The following is a 20117-nucleotide window of genomic DNA, read 5'->3' as shown; positions in this document are numbered from 1 at the left end:
AGTCCAGAAAAGGAGATGAATATCCTCAACAATTTAAATAAAGCTTCCAACAAGTCATGTCCTTAGGTTTAGGATATATTAGACTCATGGCATCACAGAGAATAAAAAATACAATTTTCCCTTGGAAGATTATTGTCCCTGAGATATTGGTGGAAGATGAAATGTCAAAGGGACAAGAGGATCTCTTTTTTTCCTCCTTACTACTTAGAAGATTACATTGCAAAAAAAGTTTTTTTCCTAGACTCAAAGGGGAAGATGGAAATAATAATGTGTAGTTTTAAAGGGAGAAAAAAAATGGATCCAGTTAAAATCAATAATATCATATTATATTATGGTGAATACAGCATTAATCCTGTTAACATGTTTTATTAGAATGATTATTTGAATCTAACTCTTTTGAATTTATTCAAGTATATTTTTGGTTCATTTTAAGGGAACTATTCTTATATTGTATATATTGCAAAGATGCAGAGTTTTATATTTTTTAAAATGTAATTCCCATATTGGCTCTTCAAAATGAGTTAGTAGAGAGCAATTTATTTTCTGGAGAGGGGAGGGAGGAAGGTGAGAGATGATGAATGTTGTTATTAGTTAGATTATCTTGGAGAGCAAAGGTTTCAGTTCTGAGAGGCTCCAATGAACAGTCAGATTGAGAAAAATGATAAACACCTCATGATTTTCCTGTGAATCATAAGGAATAAAATCTCTTCACCATTAACACTTTCAGGTCTGTAGAGCACTTAATAGTGTTGTAGTACTATCTGTAGCTCTACTCATTAGGAGATTATTTTCTCGATGTACTTTTGCATATAAACTGAGCATGTGCCCTTTTGAACTAGGAAGGCTAAGGAAAAAACCATGAGTGCCTGGATCTCTGGAGCATGAGGTCAACATTACACTTGTTAACCTAGCTGCTCTCATTCTAACAGAATAATCTAAAAGCAGGAAAAATCAGAACTAGGAACAGGACTGGGCATTAAAAGTCATGTCTAAGCCTCAAAAAATGGAGCTACTGTATTGCTGGTATAGCTGTCAGCATCACAAAAATGACTGAGTGATTGATGCAAAAATGGGGTCCAATAGAGACTGACTCTAGTTGATTGTTGTCTTTTGTTGTCAAAGAAGACCAAAATGACATCACTATGTTAGAATTGTATAATGGTGTGTCTGACTGTGGCTGATAAGACCAAGATGAGCTCAGAATGCTCTGCTACAGGTTGGACACAAATAGTCCCTATGAATATTTGGAGCAGTTTCTCTAATTTTGTGCATCTTATATTTCTTCTGAGCTAATTCAATTCTGCTTTGCTCATACCTCTCTGATGAGGGCACACCAAGCTGGAGAGTCCTGTGCCAGTGTCTCCCATGTCATATAATCAATTCTAAAGTTCTTGACATCTTGAGAGTGTCCTTGTATTTCTTTTTCTGACCATCTTGTGAACGCTTGCCATGTGTGAGTTCCCTATACGACAGACTGTGTTTTCTAAGACTAAAAATATCTGGGATGCAAAGAGAGCACTGTAGCAACTGATTGCAACATAGCATTTTCACTCTTTTTGTTGTTTGCTTGCATTTTATTTTCTTTCTCATTTTTTTTTTTCCTTTTTGATTTGATTTTTCTTGGGTAACAAGATAATTGTATAAACATGTATGCATATATTGGACTTAACATGTATTTAATTTATATTGGATTACTTGCTATCAAGGGGAGGGTAGGGAAAAAGGGGGGAATTAGAACACAGAGTTTTGCAAGGGTTAATGTTAAAAATTATCAATGCATTTCTTTTGAAAATGAAAAAAGCTTTAATTAAAAAAAGAAAAGAAAAATGATTAAAACCAAAAATATCTGGGGTAACTAATTTTATAAACAGAGATCTATTATTTTTGCATCAGGAACCACTTGGAACTGTTTTCATTTCATTAGGATTAAACAATCTTGAAGTCATTTAGTTCATTTCAAATATCTCAAAGCAATTATCCAGAAGTAGGGAGGAAAGGCAGAGTTCATTGAAAGAAGACTGAACAATTCCTGCACTACTGGATGTTTGCTTATTTTTTACTTTTTAAAATTTTTTTTAAACTTCTTTTATGGAAGACAATGCAATGTAGTGGAAAGAGCACAAAATTTTAAAGTCTGAGGACTTGGATAGGAATTTTGGCTCTGTCACTTGTGTGACTGAGTAAACGATATTTCTTCTATGGATATCACATTCCCAATTTTTAAAATGAGAGGGTTAGAGATCTTTATTTTAAGGTCCAGATTTAGCTCTCTGATTCTATGATTTTTCTTAGGAATACCTATTAGCACAAAATAACATTTATCTGTGTAGTTAGTATATTCCTCTTCTCTCTTCTCTCCCACTCTCCTAGTAGAATGTAGGCTTTTTGAGGACACATACTGGTTCTTTTTTTGTCTTTTTGTCCCTAATTATCCCCCCAAGTACCACGTATGTGTTAGGTAATAAATAAAAAAGTATGTTGAATAGATTAGAACACAATAAAATAAAATAGAAAAGAACAGGATAGGATGAAATGGGATAGAATAGAATGGATTTTATGGTCTAAGGATAGAATGAGATGAGATAGAATGGAATAAGACAGGATGGGATGGGTCAAGATAGGTTAGAGTAGGTTGGGATGGGATTGAATAAAGTGGGATAAAATGAGAAAGGATTAGATGGAATAAATGAGGATAGGATTAGAATAAAATCTAGTATAGCTTTTTGGGAAAAGCTGAAAATTTTGAAGTTACTGATCATATAGTAGGTGTTTAATATATGTGATTTGCTGAATTACTAATCAATTGACTGATTGAATATCCTGGAATTATTTTGTAGGATTTTGCATTAATGAGTTTTATTTTGTCAGCATTTTTTCAGAGACTAATGATAAAACCAATTGTGACAGGATCTCAATTTAGTATATTCACTATCTTATTTGGATATTGGCATTTGCCAGGTCACTTGTGAGGGTAATCTTCATTTCTATATTTGTCTAGTAAGAAAAAGTGACAAAGCTTATTTTCCCCTCCAAATATGTTATCTGGTGATCCTATATTCTGGAAATGTTCCTGACATGATAGAATATAAACTTCTTAAGAGCAGGTACTGTTTAATTTTTTCTTTCTATATATAATCAGAGCTTTAAATAGTCCCTGCCATATAATTATTTAGTGTATAGATTCTTAATAGATGCTGATTGGCCTTCTTTGTGGAAGCAAGTCTACTTGACTTTCAAGTTTATATTAAAAAACAAGGAAAACCAAGGGACTTTACATGAAAATGATGGCATCTTTCTAGGCAAAGTTTTAAAGATTTTAATTTTGATTACTGAAAATGAAATTTGGATTTTTAATATGCTTATTTTTATGTGTCCAGAAAAACTCTTTTGAAGTGGAGATAACACACTAATTTGGAGGGGGGGAAGATTCCAACAACCTGTTTCTGGTTTGTGCTCCACAGAAAATATCTGACAAAATTGAGCATGTGTCAATCTTTGCTCAGAAGAAGAAAAATGCCTGAAATCTTCACCTTCCAGAAAGACAACAATCCCTTCAGACAAAGCTTCAGATGACTGATTTGATATTCTAATGAGGCATTGGACACTGATTACTTTAAAACGGTTTCCTGATGGACCAGTGGGGCCTTTCTCACAACAGTTTGCAGCGGTTTAAATCCCCCAGGAAACCAGGTCACCACCCTCATCACTAGTCTATTCCATTTGCATGACAGGGACCTAAGCCCTCTTCAGAGTAATAACACTGAGGAAAGATAAAAGAAGTGATAGTAAAATTCATCTTTTTAAGGTTCTTACAGTTTTAAAAGAAGGCACAAAATGCAAAAATGCAGTCAAAAGAAAATATCTATGGATAGAATGAATCTCTTCATTCCCAGCCTTATGGCAGCTGGTAATCCCAGTTACTATTTTAGGGTCTAGATTTAGGTTTTGCTTAGGAGAAAGTGTATAAATTATATACTAATATATCTATCTATCTATCTATCTATCTATCTATCTATCTATCTATCTATCTATCTATATATATATCTAATTCCTGAGGGGTCAGGCATGGGAAAGGATATACCAATTATGATGATTGAAATTTCTTTCAAATGAAAAACAAAACACAATTTAAGTTTAACTAGTCTAACACCTAGCACCATGCCTTCTACAATATAATAGATGCATAATAAATATTTTCTAAACTGAATTTTCTAGGAGTCTGTAGGTTAACCTGTATTTCTACTTATGGACAGGGGATTTAGAGGCAGAGATTAGATTAGAATTTTGGCTCTAGGATTTACTGCCTGTAGGACCTTGCACCAGTCAATTGACTTCTTTGCCTCAACTTCCTCATTTGTAAAATGAAACAGGATGGACTTGATCAACTCTTCTAAGCTTGAATTTTACATGCCTATAAAACTATGGCATAGAATCACAGGAATAGATTTAAACTGCTTTGTGAAGATTATTGGGCAAAGCAACTCACTCCAATCACATCTTTTTGCTCCTTCTCGTAGAATAAAAAGTCAGAAAGGACCCTAAAGTAATGACCTGATCTTGGACTGAGAATCAAAGGACCTGAGTTTGATTCTTCCCTTTGCTACTTTGGGCTTCAGTTTCTTAATTTGCACAACAAAAGTTTGGATCAGATGATCTTTAAGGCAACAAATCAAAACAAAAAAACCTTTATTAAGTGGGTACTATGCTAGTGTCCTGTGATCACATGAGCCAGTACATTTACTAATTGATAGTGTCTTGATTAAATTATCCTAGCCAAATAAGAATCTGTTCCTCTTTGATAACTCATTCTCATGAATAAGGTGGAACTTCTTTCTTTAGCAAGTGTTTTCTTATATCTGACAAGAATACATCCTATAGCTTAAGTCTGTCTGTCATCTGCCTTTTGTAAATTAAATTGCTCAGTCTTTTTCATAAATAATCGTTCAACAACTTCTTATAGACAAAATGACCATTGTGTAGTTTTACTATCTCAAGTTTAATTTAAAAATATTTTACTGTGCTTAACTATGTAAAAAGGAATGTGCTGCAATGGATGCAACCTAGAATCAGGAATTTCTGTGTTGACTTTTGGTGGCTACAAAATATCTAGGTGGAACTGTCTATCAAGTATATGGTAGTATAAAATTGATATTTAGGAGAGAGAATAGGAGGACTGCTTATATTAGATTTGGGAGTTACCCATTTGATGGAACTCATGAAAATTGATGAGATTCCCAAGAGTAAGAGCAAATAAAAAAAGGGCTCAAGAGGCTAATGTCTTGTGATTTTCACCCTGGTTCAGGACTGGAGTTAGAGAGTGATTTAGTAAAGGAAATTGAGAAAGAACAATCAGAGAAAGATTAAGAAAGCAAGGTCACAAAAATTAAGGAAGAAGAGGGTATTTTAAAGGAGGGAGTTGGTCATTAGCTATAGAGGATGAAATTAAGAAAATTGAGAAAAAAATCATTGGATTTAGCAATTGAAGTTTGTATAAATAGAGCATTTATTATGTGTGTTTATTGTGCCAAGCACTGTGTTAAATAGTGGGATTATAAACACAAATAATTAAGGGCAGTTCCTGTCCTCTAGGACGTTACTTTTTTTTTTTTTTTTTAATAGTTTTTCTTTACCAGATATATGCATGGGTAATTTTACAGCATTGACAATTGCCAAACCTTTTGTTCTAATTTTTCCCCTCCCCCCCGCCCAGATGGCAGGTTGACCAATACATATTAAATATGTGAAAATATAAATTAAATACAATATATGTATACATGTCCAAACAGTTGTTTTGCTGTACAAAAAGAATCGGACTTTGAAATAATGTACAATTAGCCTGTGAAGGAAATCAGAAATTCAGGCAGACAAAAATAGAGGGATTGAGAATTCTATGTAGTGGTTCATAGTCATCTCCCAGAGTTCTTTCATTGGGCATAACTGGTTCAGTTCATTACTGCTCTATTGGAACTGATTTGGTTCATCTCATTGTTGAAGAGGGCCACGTCCATCAGAATTGATCATCATACAGTATTGTTGAAGTATAATGATCTCTTGGTAGGACTTTACATTTTGATAGAAGGAGACACATATAGAAAATCTGGAAGTGAGGGATAAAGGATAGGTATGGGGGAAGGTGGCAGGAGAGGAGAAAGAGTAGTCTGGTAAGTGAATCTAAGCTTAACTGATGTAAAGTATGGCAGAGGTCCTTCCTAAAATGGTGGCCCCAGAAAGGAATCTCCAGTTAAAATGGAAATTCCTCCAGGATCATAGATAATTTTGGAGGAAGCAATTTAAGTGGGGGTGTCTGAAGCCAAATTGTAAGAAATCAAGAAATGAATGAGGCTCTCTTTTCCTCTCTGGCAAGTACGTAGGGACTCTGAAGAGGCTCTCCTGGATCTTGCTTGGGGAAGGGGAAGAAGTTCTGAAGGTCCTGTTTTTCACATTTGGCATCAGCTACACTTTGGGAAAACTTTCTATAATTAACAATAACCAAAATTTATATAGCACCTACTATATGTCAGTCACTATGATAAGTGCCTGGGAGATAGCTACTTTTGTTATATCCATTTTACACATGAAAAAACAGAGGCTAATAGAAGTTAACTGATTTGCCCAGGGTCACACAGCTAAGTGTTTGAGGTCAAATTTGACTCAGACCTTTTTGACTCCAAACCTAGTGCTTTAACCTATCTGCTCTTGTAATGCAAGAGCAACACAGCTATTACAATGCTTCTCAGAAAAGATGACCATAGAAATAGAATAAGGCCAAAATGTGGTTTAGCTTTCCTGAAGTCATGAACCTTGAGGGAGCTGTTTAGAGACTGAAGATCCAAGGTGAAGATAAAATTGATTTTAGGGATACCACTAAATGTTTCATTTTTTGATGTTTTAAGTAAAACACTTTTGCCATCCCATCTCCAGAATATTATGGACTGTGGTACCATGATTTAAGTCTGTATTGATGGTATACTTATAAATCTTTTGAGTTTTGAGCATTTCTTTTCTGTGGAGAAATAAATAGTTGCCTTATACCTGACCTACATTTTTCAATGAGTATCTTTCTTGCTCCTTTTGGAGAGATGTGAGACTCTTAATTTTTTAGGGATTTCCCCTCAGGTTTCCAGGCATAAAGAGCCAAATAAAAGGAGTCTGACTTTCTCTTTAGAGGTTAGGTACTTCAAAAACTGAACTAGACATGTGGGCTCAGAGCTGAGGGTCCTCTTCCAGAGAGAGACCACCGCCTAGTCTGCTGTGGCATATACCTATGTTCTGGAGGCAAGGATTGTTTTGTTTCTGAATTTTTATTCCCTACCCATTTGACACTTAATAAATGCTTATTGTTTGAAAAAAAAAAACAAACAAACAGAGAAGGAGGAGAGGAAATGGAGGCAACAGGGAGGGACAATCATATTAAATAACCAGTTCTAAATTATCTCATTTTCTTTAACCTTCCATCATAGATTTTTTTTACTAGTTCTTCTATTCCAAATTAATCATGGCTGTCTTTAGTTGTGAGATTGTGACCTTAGAACAGCAGCTTTATTTATTTTTGGTTGATATAATTGGGATTAAATGACTTGTCAAGGTTCACAAGGCTAGCAATTATCAAGTGTATGAGGTCAAATTTGAACTCAGGTCATCCTGACCCCAGGACTAGCACTCTATTCACTGTTTTACTTGGTGGCCACAAAATAGCAGTTTAGAATCAGGTTCTACCTTAAATCTTTCATTTACTCTCTAGGAGCAAAGCTAAATTGGGAGCTGCCTTAATATTCCCAATTTAGCCTTTTCTAAAAGTTAAAAGGTATGACTCAGACTGGCATAGAAGTGTTGTAGGAGGAAGTAAGGGAAGGAAAGCAATAATTGCCAGGGATAGGGTTCCCAGAGGGAGATACTTTAGAAATGTTATTATGGCTCAGTCTGTTTCTTCAGCCCTTTGCCATGAGTGGACTGGAATTTTAGGAGGATGTGCTGTTTAAGGATTATTTTGTTCTGTAAAAGTTTTGGAGTTCACTTGCATAATTTTTAAAATATGTAATTGATTTTGCTGATGTTTAAAACTATCTCTGTCTTTGTCTCTCTGTCTCTTGGTCTCTTTCCATCTTTCTTTTTGTCTGTTTCTGTGTCTCTCACTTGTCCCTCTGTCTCTGCCTCTCTCCATTTTTTTGGTCTCTGTTTCTGTCCTTTTGTCTCTGTCTGTCTCTTTATATGAAGTTTTAATTCTAAGTAATTGGAAGAATCATAGTATCCTTAATGTATAGGATACTTTAAAAAAATATTAAGTTCCACTTAGGCAGTAGAGAAAGTATTTTGTAAATCTTCATAAAAATTCAGGAGATAATCTCAGAGTTTTGTTGCATTTGGATTACATTTGGTACAAATTTAATGCTAACAAGAACCTTAGAGGCAATTTACTAGCCAGGAGCAGGGCACAGAGTGACTAACAATTCAGGGCATCATGACAGCGCCATGGCACAGGGTTGTTATGAGGAAAGTATTTTGGTTTTGCTTAACTTGATAAGTTACTAGATAGTAAGCATGCATTCATCTATTTTTAATTTCCTCTCAGCAGAGACCAGGGACTATCTCATTTTTTGTCTTTGAATCTAGTAAAAGCTTGGCATGTAGCTGGCTCTTAATAATTGCTTTTTCAAGGTCTCATAGATTTAGACCTGAAAGAGAACTTGATTATCGAGTTCACTCTTCCCATTTTATAGATGAGAAAACCGAGGTGCAAGATTAATTGGCTTGTCCCAAAGTCACATGAGTAATGACAAAGGCTGGATTTGAATATAGGTTCTCTAATTCTAGTCAGTGCCAAAATGATTCTAACTGAATTGAATGGGCTGTGTCTTGTCTATTCTTTCTAAAAGAGAACAATAACATCAGGGAGGTTTTACCATGACATGCAAGTGAATTGGATTTAAATGAGGAAAGGCTGTGCAAGGTCCCTACTTCATTTCCCCCTGCAGAATCATCTGGGTCCAATGGCCAGATATAGATCAAGAAAACTGAAGATGGCCCCAGATGAAATGGGAGATCTTGGTCTTCTTAAGCTAAGGTCTTCAACAGGTCTCAGTTTGACAGAGGCCACATCAATGGTAGAACAAAAGTCAAAACAACTGGCAATAGTCTGGGATGCAGTAGATGACTATGGCATGTTCATTGTCTGACCAAGCTCTGAGAACCTCAAAGTACCTACTTAAGTCACTTTCATGGTTGTTGGAATAATGCCATTCTTATCCACCTTGGGCAATAAAGGCTTGTCGGCCCATCACTGATCTTCTCCTTCAAATGACCAGCAGGATGATTTCAGAAAGGCCTGGAGAGACTTACGTGAACTGATGCTGAGTGAAATGAGCAGGACCAGGAGATCATTATACATGGCAACAACAATACTATATGATGATCAATTCTGATGGATGTGGCTCTCTTCAACAATGAGATGAACCAAATCAGTTCCAACAGAGCAATAATGAACTGAACCAGCTACACCCAGCGAAAGAACTCTGGGAAATGAGTGTGGACCACAGCACAGCATTTCTACTCCTTCTGTTGTTGTTTGCTTGCATTTTTGTTTTCCTTCTCAGGTTATTTTTACCTTCTTTTTCTTGTGCAGCAAAATAACTATATAAATATGTATACATATATAGCATTTAACATATATTTTAACATATTTAACATGTATTGGTCTACCTGCCATCTAAGGGAGAGGTGGGGGGAAGGAGGGGAAAAGTTAGAACAGAAGGTTTTACAAAGGTCAATGCTGAAAAAATTGCATGCATATATGTCTTGTAAATAAAAAATTTATAATAAAAATTTTTTTAAAGTATGGATGCAAACAGTATTGCTGACTTCCTTTGCCACCACGTTGTCTTATCAGGTGAGTTTATGTTAAATGGAAACTATATATTTTTTAAACAGCTACCATTAATTGAGCACTTTTTAGGCACTATGCTAAGTTCTGAGGCTATTTAAAAACAAAAACAAAAACAAACCAGTCCCTGCCCTTATGGAACTACTTTAAAGTTCTTTAAAGGGGCCTTTGTCTAGATTAAAAATAAGATTTTAACATTATTAAAATGGTATAAATCCATATGTGCAAACAAAGGAATGAATGAATCACCAGCGAGATAAAGACAGTGGCTAAAATTGGTACTGAGAGAGGAAGAAGTCTAAGCCCTCTATCTAGATGCTAGTGGGCTTTTTTTGTTTTTCTCTTTTTAATCCTAGCTGGGGACTCTGAGAAAATGATAGCGTTCATTGATTGTCATGCTTCAGTCAAACAGACTTGTTGAAAACCCTAAATTAAAAAAAACAAGGTCTCCTCATAGATCTCTGATCTATATCTGGCCACTGGATCCAGACGTCTCTTGAGGAGGCAGTAAAATGGGTAATCTTTCACAGCCCTTTCTCACTTAAATCCAATTCATTTGCATGTCATGACATCCCTTCCTTGATGTCATGGTCCTCTTTAAGAATGAAGGACAAACAACAATCATAACCACCACCACCATACTTAAAGTTTAAAAAATAAGCTTCCCAAAAGGGCAGAACCAAACAGAGGTTCTGCATTTTCCTTTGCCCTAGGCCAAGAATAAGTAGAACACCATTTTGCTATCTAGGTCTAAACTGGTCAATAAAATTGTGTAGAGTGAAAACTCACTCTAATATGCTACCCATATGTGTATATAGGGAAAGTGCTTTGCATTCATAGAAATGAGAGTCTATAGAGGAGTAGGAAGGAAAAAGTGGAAGGAAAAAAATATAGTCTTGGCTGACAATATACACATTATAAAGGTAGGAATGAGAAGATAGAGCAATCCTTTACCTTCTACCTCCAAACCTATTAAGAGTATAGTCATAATATGCACAATCAAATATGCAAAGTTGATCATAGGATGTTAGATACAGAACTTATAGGGACCTCAGAAGCCATCTAACACTCAGAAGCCATATGAAGAAGCTGAAAGTCAAGGATGTTAACATAGAGATGCTAAGTATCCCAGATAGAATTTGACTCCACAGTCACTACTTTTTCTACTACATCATGAGCAGCTTCAGTTCACTAATACATTTATTGAAATGAGCTGTTTAAAGATGCATATTTAGAAATGTTATTCAGTCTTTTGAATCATATCTGACTCTTCAAAATCCCATTTTGGGATTTTCTTGGCAAAAAATGCTTGAGTGATTTGTCATTTCCTTTGCTAGTTTACAGATGAGGAAACTGAGGCAAATAGGGTTAAGTGACTTATCCAGGGTCATACAGGTGAATGTCTGAGGCTGGATTTGAATTCAGATTTTCCTGATTCCAGGGCCAATGCTCTATTCACTGCACCACTTACATGCCTGTACACTTACATGTACATATATATATACACACACACACATATCATTCTTACAGACATACAAATATACCTGACATCATAGCTCTGTATACATGTGTATATGCATGCATATACCCCTATACGTATATAAACATGTGTCTATCCATACATTCATACATCTATCTATCTATTATCCATCTATTTATACCTTGTTTTCAAGGAACTAAGTCTGATGAGGGACATATGTAGATAAATGGCAGGCATACAAGGCAAAGTGAGATGAGTGCAAATGAGATATCCAGGCAAAGTGTTATCAGAAATTCGAGGAAAGAGAGATCACTTGAAGATGGAATTTTATGGTGAATTGGCACCTTCCTTGAAGGAAGGGACTTCAGGAGCAGGTAAAGATAAGGGACAGAGAATCCCTTCCTAACATGGAAGACAAGGTGAAAAGATATGGAGAGGAAGGAGGACAGAAGGAGAAAAGAGAGTGTCTTTTTGAGTCCTTCATTATCTGGTCCTAAGCTACTTTTTTCAGGTTTACTATACACTACTTTTTTCATGAGCTAGATCTGTGCTCCAGTTAAATGGCTTACACAACATTTCATCTCCTGCCTCCTTCATTTTAGTATTCTCCCCCAAGATTGTGATCCCAAGACTTCTACCCCACTTCAGCTACATAGAATCCTACATAGAATAACAGGCAGTTAGATGGTAGAATAGATAGAACACTGGGCTTGGAATCAGGAAAACTCATCTTCCTAAATTCAAATTCAGCTTTAGATGTTTCTTAACTGTGTTACCATAGGCAACTGTTTTCCTCAGTTCCTCATCTGCAAAATGAGCTGGAGAAGGAAGTGGCAAACTAATCCAGTATTGCTAAGAAAGCTTCAATGGGGTCACAAGGTGTTGAACACAACTGAAACAATTCCACAACATGGAATACTTACCTTCCTTCCAGGAGACTCATTCCTGATGCACCTGTTTATATTTACTCCCAAGAAAATTTGTATCTGTATTGTATCTATTTTTGTATTGAATTTTTTTTGCAAATGTTATTTCTACCAAACAGAATATCAGCTCCTTGAGGGTATGGGCTATTTTGTTTTTATCTCCTAAGATCTTGCCTAGCATTGAGTTACTTAAGAAATTCTGAATTAATGAATAAAAGTAAGGAAGGTAGATAAGAATATGTGAAGAGTATAATAATAGAAGCCAAAATTGGAAAGTTTGAGAAGTTTGAATGCCAAGATTACATATTTATATTTTATTTGGTAGATATTGGGAGATACTGATAGTTTTTTGTAAGAAAAAGAGAAAGTCATTAAGCAGTCCTTCTGGAGAGCATACCTAGTATTGGTTCATTCCACATTTTTGCCATGGTGTTTTTTAGGCAATAGGGGTTAAGTGATTTGCCAAGTGTCACATAGGTATTAAGTGTCAGAAGCCACATTTGAATTTAGGTTCTCCTGACTCTAGGGCCAGTGCTTTATCCATCAAGTCACCTAGCTATCCCACTAACTTCATTATTGTCAAGGATACCACCATCCTCCCAGTCTATCACTCTAAATGTCATTCATGGCTCCTCACTCTAACCTCCTATATCTAGTCGGTAGTCAAAGCTCGGCAATTTTATCTTCCCAACATCTCCTATATCCCTCTTTTTCTCCTCTGACACTGCCACTACCTAATTTTAGGTCCTCATCACAACTGGAAGGTTGCAATAGTCTTCTGGTTAATCTTCCTGGCTGAGGTCTCTCTCCATTGCAGTTCATCTTCCACTCAGCTACCGAAAATAATCTTTCTAAAGCTCAAATCTGACCATGTCATTCCTCCCCCAACATCATTCAATCCATTCAGTCATTCAATGGGTTCCTTTTATTTTCAGGAACAAAAAGTAACTCTTTTATTTGGCCTTTTATAACCTGCTTCCCACCTACCTTTTCAATCTTCTTGTCCCTTGTTGCTGTTCAGTCGTTCAGTTATGTTAGACTCTTAGTGACCTCTTGTTCTATAGCATTCTCAGCCCTTCTACCTTCCACTATTTCTCATGTTCATTGTTTCCATGACACTATCTACCCATCTTGTCCTCTGCTGTCCTTTTTTCATTTTGCCTTCAGTCACTCCTAACATGAAGTTTTTTCCCCCAAGGAATCCCATCTTCTCATTATATGGCCAAAGTATTTAAACTTCAGATTCAGTATTTGACCTTTCAGTGAATAATCTAAATTTAGGTATTGACTAATTTGACCTTGCTGACCAAGGGATTCTCAAAAGCCTTCTCTAGTACCACATTTCTTCTTTTATAAATAATAGCTTTTTATTTTCAAAATATATGCAAAGATAATTTTCAACATTACTCTTGCAAAACCTTGTGTTCCAAATTTTTCTCCTTCCCTTTCCCTATTTTCTCCCCTAGACAGCAAGTAATCCAATATAGGTTAACCATGTAGCACTGTATTTCTTTTGCTTTTTTTTTTTATAGCTTTTTATTTACCAGATATATGCATGGGTAATTTTTCAGCATTGACAATTGCCAAACCTTTTGTTCCAACTTTTCCCCTCCTTCCCCCCTCCCACCAGATGGCAGGTTGACCAACACATGTTAAATATGTTAGAGTATAAATTAAATACAACATATGTATACAGTCCATACAATTATTTTGCTGTACAAAAAGAATTGGACTTTGAAATAGTGTACAATTAGCCCGTGAAGGAAATGCAAAATGCAGGAGCATAAAATTAGAGGGATTGGGAATTCTATGTAGTGGTTCATAGTCATCTCCCAGAGTTCTTTCACTGGGTGTAGCTGGTTCAATTCATTACTGTAGCACTGTATTTCAAAAGCATTGATTCTGAAGCACTCAGCTTCACAGCTGTACTTGCTTCCAAGTAGTTTGAGATCCAGTGACGCTGGACTCCTTGTAGTTCCTCATGCAAGATGGAGAACTCCACCTCTCCATTGTGTATTTACATTGGGGGTTCCCAGTTCCCCATGTATGGAATTCTCTCCCTTACTTCTACCTTCCAGCTTCTCTGGCTTGCTTCAGGGCCTATTTTCTGCAAGAAATCTGTCTCCACTAAGGATGTCCAATTATCCTGAATTATAACTTATTTGTTTGCATGTTTGCATGTCTCCCCATTAAACTGTGAACTCTTTGAGGGCATAGGCTGTTTCCCCCCTCTCCTCCCCTTTTGTATTCCTATTGCTTGGCACAGGACCTGACACATAGCTGGTACTTAGATACATTCTTGACTAGACATGAGGTGGCAGAGATCTCACAGCCATCTAATCTAACTCCCTCATTTTAAAGGTGAGAAAATGGAGGCACAGAAATGTTGAATGACTTGCCAGGATCACACAGGTTGTAAATGGCAAAGATCCTGTGAATCTGAATCTAAGATATCTTTAATATATATAACATATATATTATACTATAATAAACTTTTATATCTCAAGGGTGAGCTTACCAGCTGCAGAGTCGAAAAAACATGAGGGTTGCCAAATGCTAAAGTTTAGCTTAGTCCAACCTTCTGCAAAGTGTAAATACTGTAATTGGACCATGGACTCAAAAACAGAACTCTAGGTTTGGGTCTTGGTCTTGACTTCTATGTTACCAATATGACTTTTAAAAAACATCACTTGAATCTCCTCTTCAAAGTCTCACTTACTTCTTATATAAGATTAAAAAGAACACTGGCCCTGAGTTCAAGCTAGTCTGTAGCTTGCTTTCTGGCCCTAGGGCAAGCCACTATTTCCCAGGACCTGTTTCCTCATCTTCATAAAAGGAGAGATTTTAACTAGATGGTCTCTAAAAAGTACTTCCATCTCTAGAGCTATGATAACTATGAAAAGAAAACCTGGAATGCCCTAGGGACAGCCTGTATTGATGTTGCCTTTTATTATACAAGTTCTATATAGTTTGAGTCCTCACGCAGACTCCAACCTGGTCAAATTTAGTCATCTAAATGAGTGAAGGTGAACCTAGAAAAAGATTAATCTAGACCCTCACTGATGTTCCATGAAGGGAAGCATGCGATTTCTTTCCATTTTGGTATTCTTTTTTCTCATGGTCCTTTCAAGTCCTTGGCAAAGAAAGTACTCCATGTGAATTTCCTGGTGACAAAGTAAACCCCACCCTGTCCTTCCAGGTGTCAATGATCTGTAATAAAACCCCAATGCTCCATGGTTTCAACTTGTTATATAAAATACCTTAATATATATAATCATGAATGTCAAATATGATTATGTAACATTGTAATCCTAAAACATAATACAAATGAAAAGTATGGTCATTATTTCCCTGGACGTAGAAATGTGTCTATAAAATACAATGAAAATGTTTATATGTGTTTAGATTTTAAAATATGGAATACGTTTCAAATACAGAACTGTTCTGATTAAAACATAACAGCTAGAATAATTCACCTACCATGTGTTTGATCTAGGTCAATGGATTCTGGAAAGTTTTTAATAAGTTCAGTAATATCTTTGTTTTTGTCTTGAAGATCATCTTCTTTGGAATCTATAAATAGAAATGTTAATAGAACATGAATAGTTGGCAATCATGTTTTCATTTCTGTAAAAATGTATTCTGATCTTAATTTCTGACCTTCATTTTTGCCCAAGTGATTCTCCAAGGTATTTAAAATTTGATTAATCCAAAGATTGTTAGGCGAGTCAGGTGCATCTACATTGGAGTGGGGTGGGGGGAAAGGAGGGGAAAGATTAAAAAAAAATTAGCACTCAAACAATACAATTAACAGATCATATAAACAATACAATTAATAAATAGATCAAATAAATAGATTTTAAAAATTAGCACTCAAACAATACAATTAACAGATCAAATAAGCAATACAATTAATAAATAGATCAAATAAATAGACGAATTGATGGATGATGATTGATAAATATATAGATAAATGGATGGATAGATGGATAGACCGACAGACATAGATGAACAGAACACCAGTGGCCAATTGTTCTGACTTTCCCTGTTTACACTTTAATTGTCCTAGACAGATCTAGGAAGAAGAGCACTGCAGCTGAAAAGAAACAAGCCCTGATGTCTTTTGTCTTGATTAATTACATAGCTAGTCAAGTGGAAGGCACCATGGAATATCTGCAATTGGATTTCATGGTTCTTGCTACTGCACACTATGGGGATGGAGCTGCAAATGTAAACCGCCTCCAACAAAGAAATGACTCAATGAAATCATACACTGCATGCTGCCTAAGGCAGGGGAGGTACCCAAGTCTAAAGGCCGGCAGGCAGTTTCTGGGCTGGATTAGGGAGGGGGCCTCCCCACAGCCTCTGGCAGTGGGATTTCCCAGAGATGAACAGAGTGAGGGCACAGTGAATATATTGCTGTACACTTGTGAGTAACAAACTCCTATCGCAGTGTGGGCATGGGAAGGCAGAGGAAGGAATACTATCCCTTGTGGTACCAACTGCTCACAAAATTTTTCTGTTCATCAATTTCTGAGCATGTGTAGTGTTTAGTAAGAGGCCATCTGTCTTTTGTTGGGATGCATTGAACGGTAGCAGAGAAATGCCTGTTGTCAAGCAAGAGAGTCGCTACCCTGGAGGGGAATGGGGCTACAATCCTTTCAGTGCCTGGTTTGTCTCCTTCAGAGAAGGGGGAAATTGCCAACGGAATACAGATCAAGAAAAAAATTTTTTTTTAACTATGAGGCACACACTGCCTCTGCATCACTTGACAATGATAAGCTCACTTTGATAATAACTGATATTTTCTTTAGCACTTACATATTTGCAATCCACTTTATCCACATGATTTCATTGATCCTCATAAAAACTTAATGAGGTAAGTGCTGTAGTTATTACCATCCCCATTTTACATCTAAGGAAGCTGAGGCACAGAGAGGTTTAAATGACTTGCCACTGGTCATACTTGCATAGTACTTGACATTATGAAGCACACTTAACATGCATTAACTTCTCTGATCTCAGGTATTCTTCACCATCACTCTATGACAATGATAACTGGAGTATTATGCTAGAGTGTTCTTATCCCCATTTTACGGATAAAAAATCTCAGGGGAACAGTGTTCACTCAAAGCTAGAGAGAACAATGAAATAAGAACTCAAACCTGGACCTTCTTATTTGGAGACCTTTTCTATTATATAAAGCTGTATATATAAACTAAACAACAATCACATATGGTATGTGTAAATAAATATTTGTCTATGTGTGTACACACCCATATATATATATAATTTCCACTATTTAATGCACTTTATAAAATATGACTGATGGGACTTTCAGACACAAAACTGCCACTTGATCATTCAATTCAAGGAAAAGCTTCCTTGGTATATAATCACCGAGAAGAAATTGAGGGCAATGTGGCAACTTTGAGAGTTTTCTGTAGCTCACCTTTAATATTCGTTTCTGTGAGTGTGGCTATAAAAGGTACAGTGAATATACAGCAGTATTTATTGATTTGGAAGGCCCTGAACATGTTTTCACAGCAACCTACATATTATAACATTGGGTTATGAAGAATGTGATTTCTTAACTAGTGTGGATATCTGTGGGGATAGGGGGAGGAAGAGGGTACAAAGCATATTCTAAGCTTAGGGGATACAAATAGAAAAAGCAAGACAGTCCTTGATGTCCAGGAGATTGCATTCTGATGGGAAGACCATACACATGGAAACTGTAGCTGTGTATTAGATGGGAAGGTTCTGTGGTCCTTGGACTTTGGAATAGAAGTGCCTGTTTTCAATAGGGCTTCCAAAGGCATTTAGTGCATATAAAATAAATACCAATGGTACTATCATCAGAAGTTCAATCCCCACATAACCCCGATGGTTATTTTTCACCATGTTTTATTACTTTTATACATTGTATTCCAAAGGAAAGCAGGCTAGTTGTAGACTGCTGGTTCCCCTTGAGATTGTAGGAAAATGAGATCATTGGTTTAGATTGGAAAGAAGCTTACTGTCTTCAAGTTCAACCTCTTCATTTTATAGATGTGGAAATAAGTTCAGGAAAGGTAAATGACTTGCCTAGGCTGATTACAGTTATTAAGCAACTGTGGCACAGTTTTAGCTATCTACTATGTTATGTTGTGTTCCATAAGGCCAAGTCAGAGGCCTCTAAAAATCTATAGGAGAGCCAAACAAAAACTAAACTGTACTTAATAGTAATTTAGGGGATTATATTTGGTTTTCAGTATCCTGTGAATTAATCAGCGAGGTACTGAGCACTCAAATCACTTGATCAATCCTGTTTTAATTCAAAATCTAACTAGATTGGGACAAAGAAGGAATTGCCTTCTACATTGCCCTTAAAGTAGCAATCTAAAAGGATATACCCCATGGTGCCATAGCACCCCTTTCTCAGGGCCTGATTTCTTCCTTCCTCATCTGTTACCTTCTCCTCTCTTCTGAGGCTTGGGAGTTTAGGGACTGTATATCATGGTTTGGGGACTCTCTAGGGAATATCCTTAGCTTTCCTGACTCAACTGTGGTAGAATAGAGAAGATTGTTTACCATGTTTCAACCTTCTTCCTCCTCCTTCCTTCTCCCCTTCAACTAAATTTCTGGTTATGACTCTGTTAATTTTGGACCAAGGTATAGAGTCCTTTGCATATCTGGGCCAAGCTTCTTGCATAAAGAAAGTAAAAAGGGGTAGAGAGATAATCTTCACAGAATTTGAAAGCATCTTGGTTTTCCTTAGCTGACCTTGCACATATATTTTCCTCTGACAAAGAGGGAAGAAATCCACCTAGTGACTTGAACTTCATTTTCCAAAGATTTTTTAGTAACTTCATCTGCTCCACCCAATCTTTCCTTTTTTTCCATTCTCTTGTGCTTGCTTTCTCTTCTTAACCCTCCTTCACCACTCCCCTCTGTCTGTCTCTCTCTGGAACATATTTTCGCCTATTCTTATTTTCTCTTCGATTTACTTAAAGAGGACAATGGGTATAATGCAAATTGGTTGTGTTAATGGGGCCATTATATCTCATGCATAGTGCATTCAGTCTTGAAATCACCCTGTAATGTTTCCTAATGTGAGCACAGACACCAAAAAGATACTCAACTCTATTTAATTTATGACTTCCAGGCAACTCACAGAAGTCAATGTACTAACAAATTACAAAATCTGAGAAGGATTAATTTCAAGAAGGGACCCTAGGGAAGTTTAATCACCAGATTCTAAGACTGCAAGAGTCCTGAATAAGTTATCTTGTTCACACACCTGTGTTCAGGTAGGGTCACACCAAACCAGCCCAGATAAATGAGATTCTGTGCTATTTTTAAAAATATGTTGAGGAAAAGATTTATCAATTTACTTTCTGCTAGGAATTAAAACATTCAACATAGACTATTCCCTGTGACAATGAGAAATCTCTTATTCATGCATGCATCTTTGTTTTATACTTTATTTAATATTGGTAATCAGAGGATCATTGAACAATTATCTCTGTGGTTATACTTAACAAATTACATATGCATTTAATATAAATATAAATTGTTGAATGAGAGTCTCAAGGAGGTATGTTGCTTTATTAAGTTAATTAACTTTTTTTTTTTTTTTTTTTTTTTTTTTTTTGGTAAAGACCAATCACAGTAGGATTATATATTTCCTAAACCTTTCAGGTAATTGGTTGTTTTTGAAAATGTGATCTACTACTAAAAAAATCATCTTTAAAAGCCTGCCTACTTTAAACCTAGTGCTTTGTTGGTAGACCTGTTAATTGATAACCATTCTGGCAAACAAGTTGAAATCATGAAAGTAAAGTGACTAAAT

At 36.1% G+C, this 20117-nt stretch overlaps 1 protein-coding gene across 2 annotated transcripts in view; it reads right to left on the bottom strand.

Annotated features, from left to right (window-relative positions):
* LOC141560811 (uncharacterized) overlaps positions 1-20117 on the bottom strand; it is an 82634-nt gene that overhangs the window by 44523 nt on the left and 17994 nt on the right. For both annotated transcript variants that reach the window (XM_074299556.1, XM_074299557.1), the window contains exons 4-5: positions 15944-16021; positions 15764-15856 (exon numbers count right to left, since the gene is read on the bottom strand). In XM_074299556.1, the coding sequence (XP_074155657.1) occupies positions 15764-15856; positions 15944-16021 (171 nt within the window). The remainder of the gene's footprint in view (positions 1-15763; positions 15857-15943; positions 16022-20117) is intronic.

This window comes from Sminthopsis crassicaudata, chromosome 3 (assembly GCF_048593235.1).
Source record: "Sminthopsis crassicaudata isolate SCR6 chromosome 3, ASM4859323v1, whole genome shotgun sequence".
Taxonomy (NCBI): Eukaryota; Metazoa; Chordata; class Mammalia; order Dasyuromorphia; family Dasyuridae; genus Sminthopsis; species Sminthopsis crassicaudata.
Note: the sequence above shows the minus strand (reverse complement) of the source record. Positions and strands in the feature narration are given on the sequence as shown.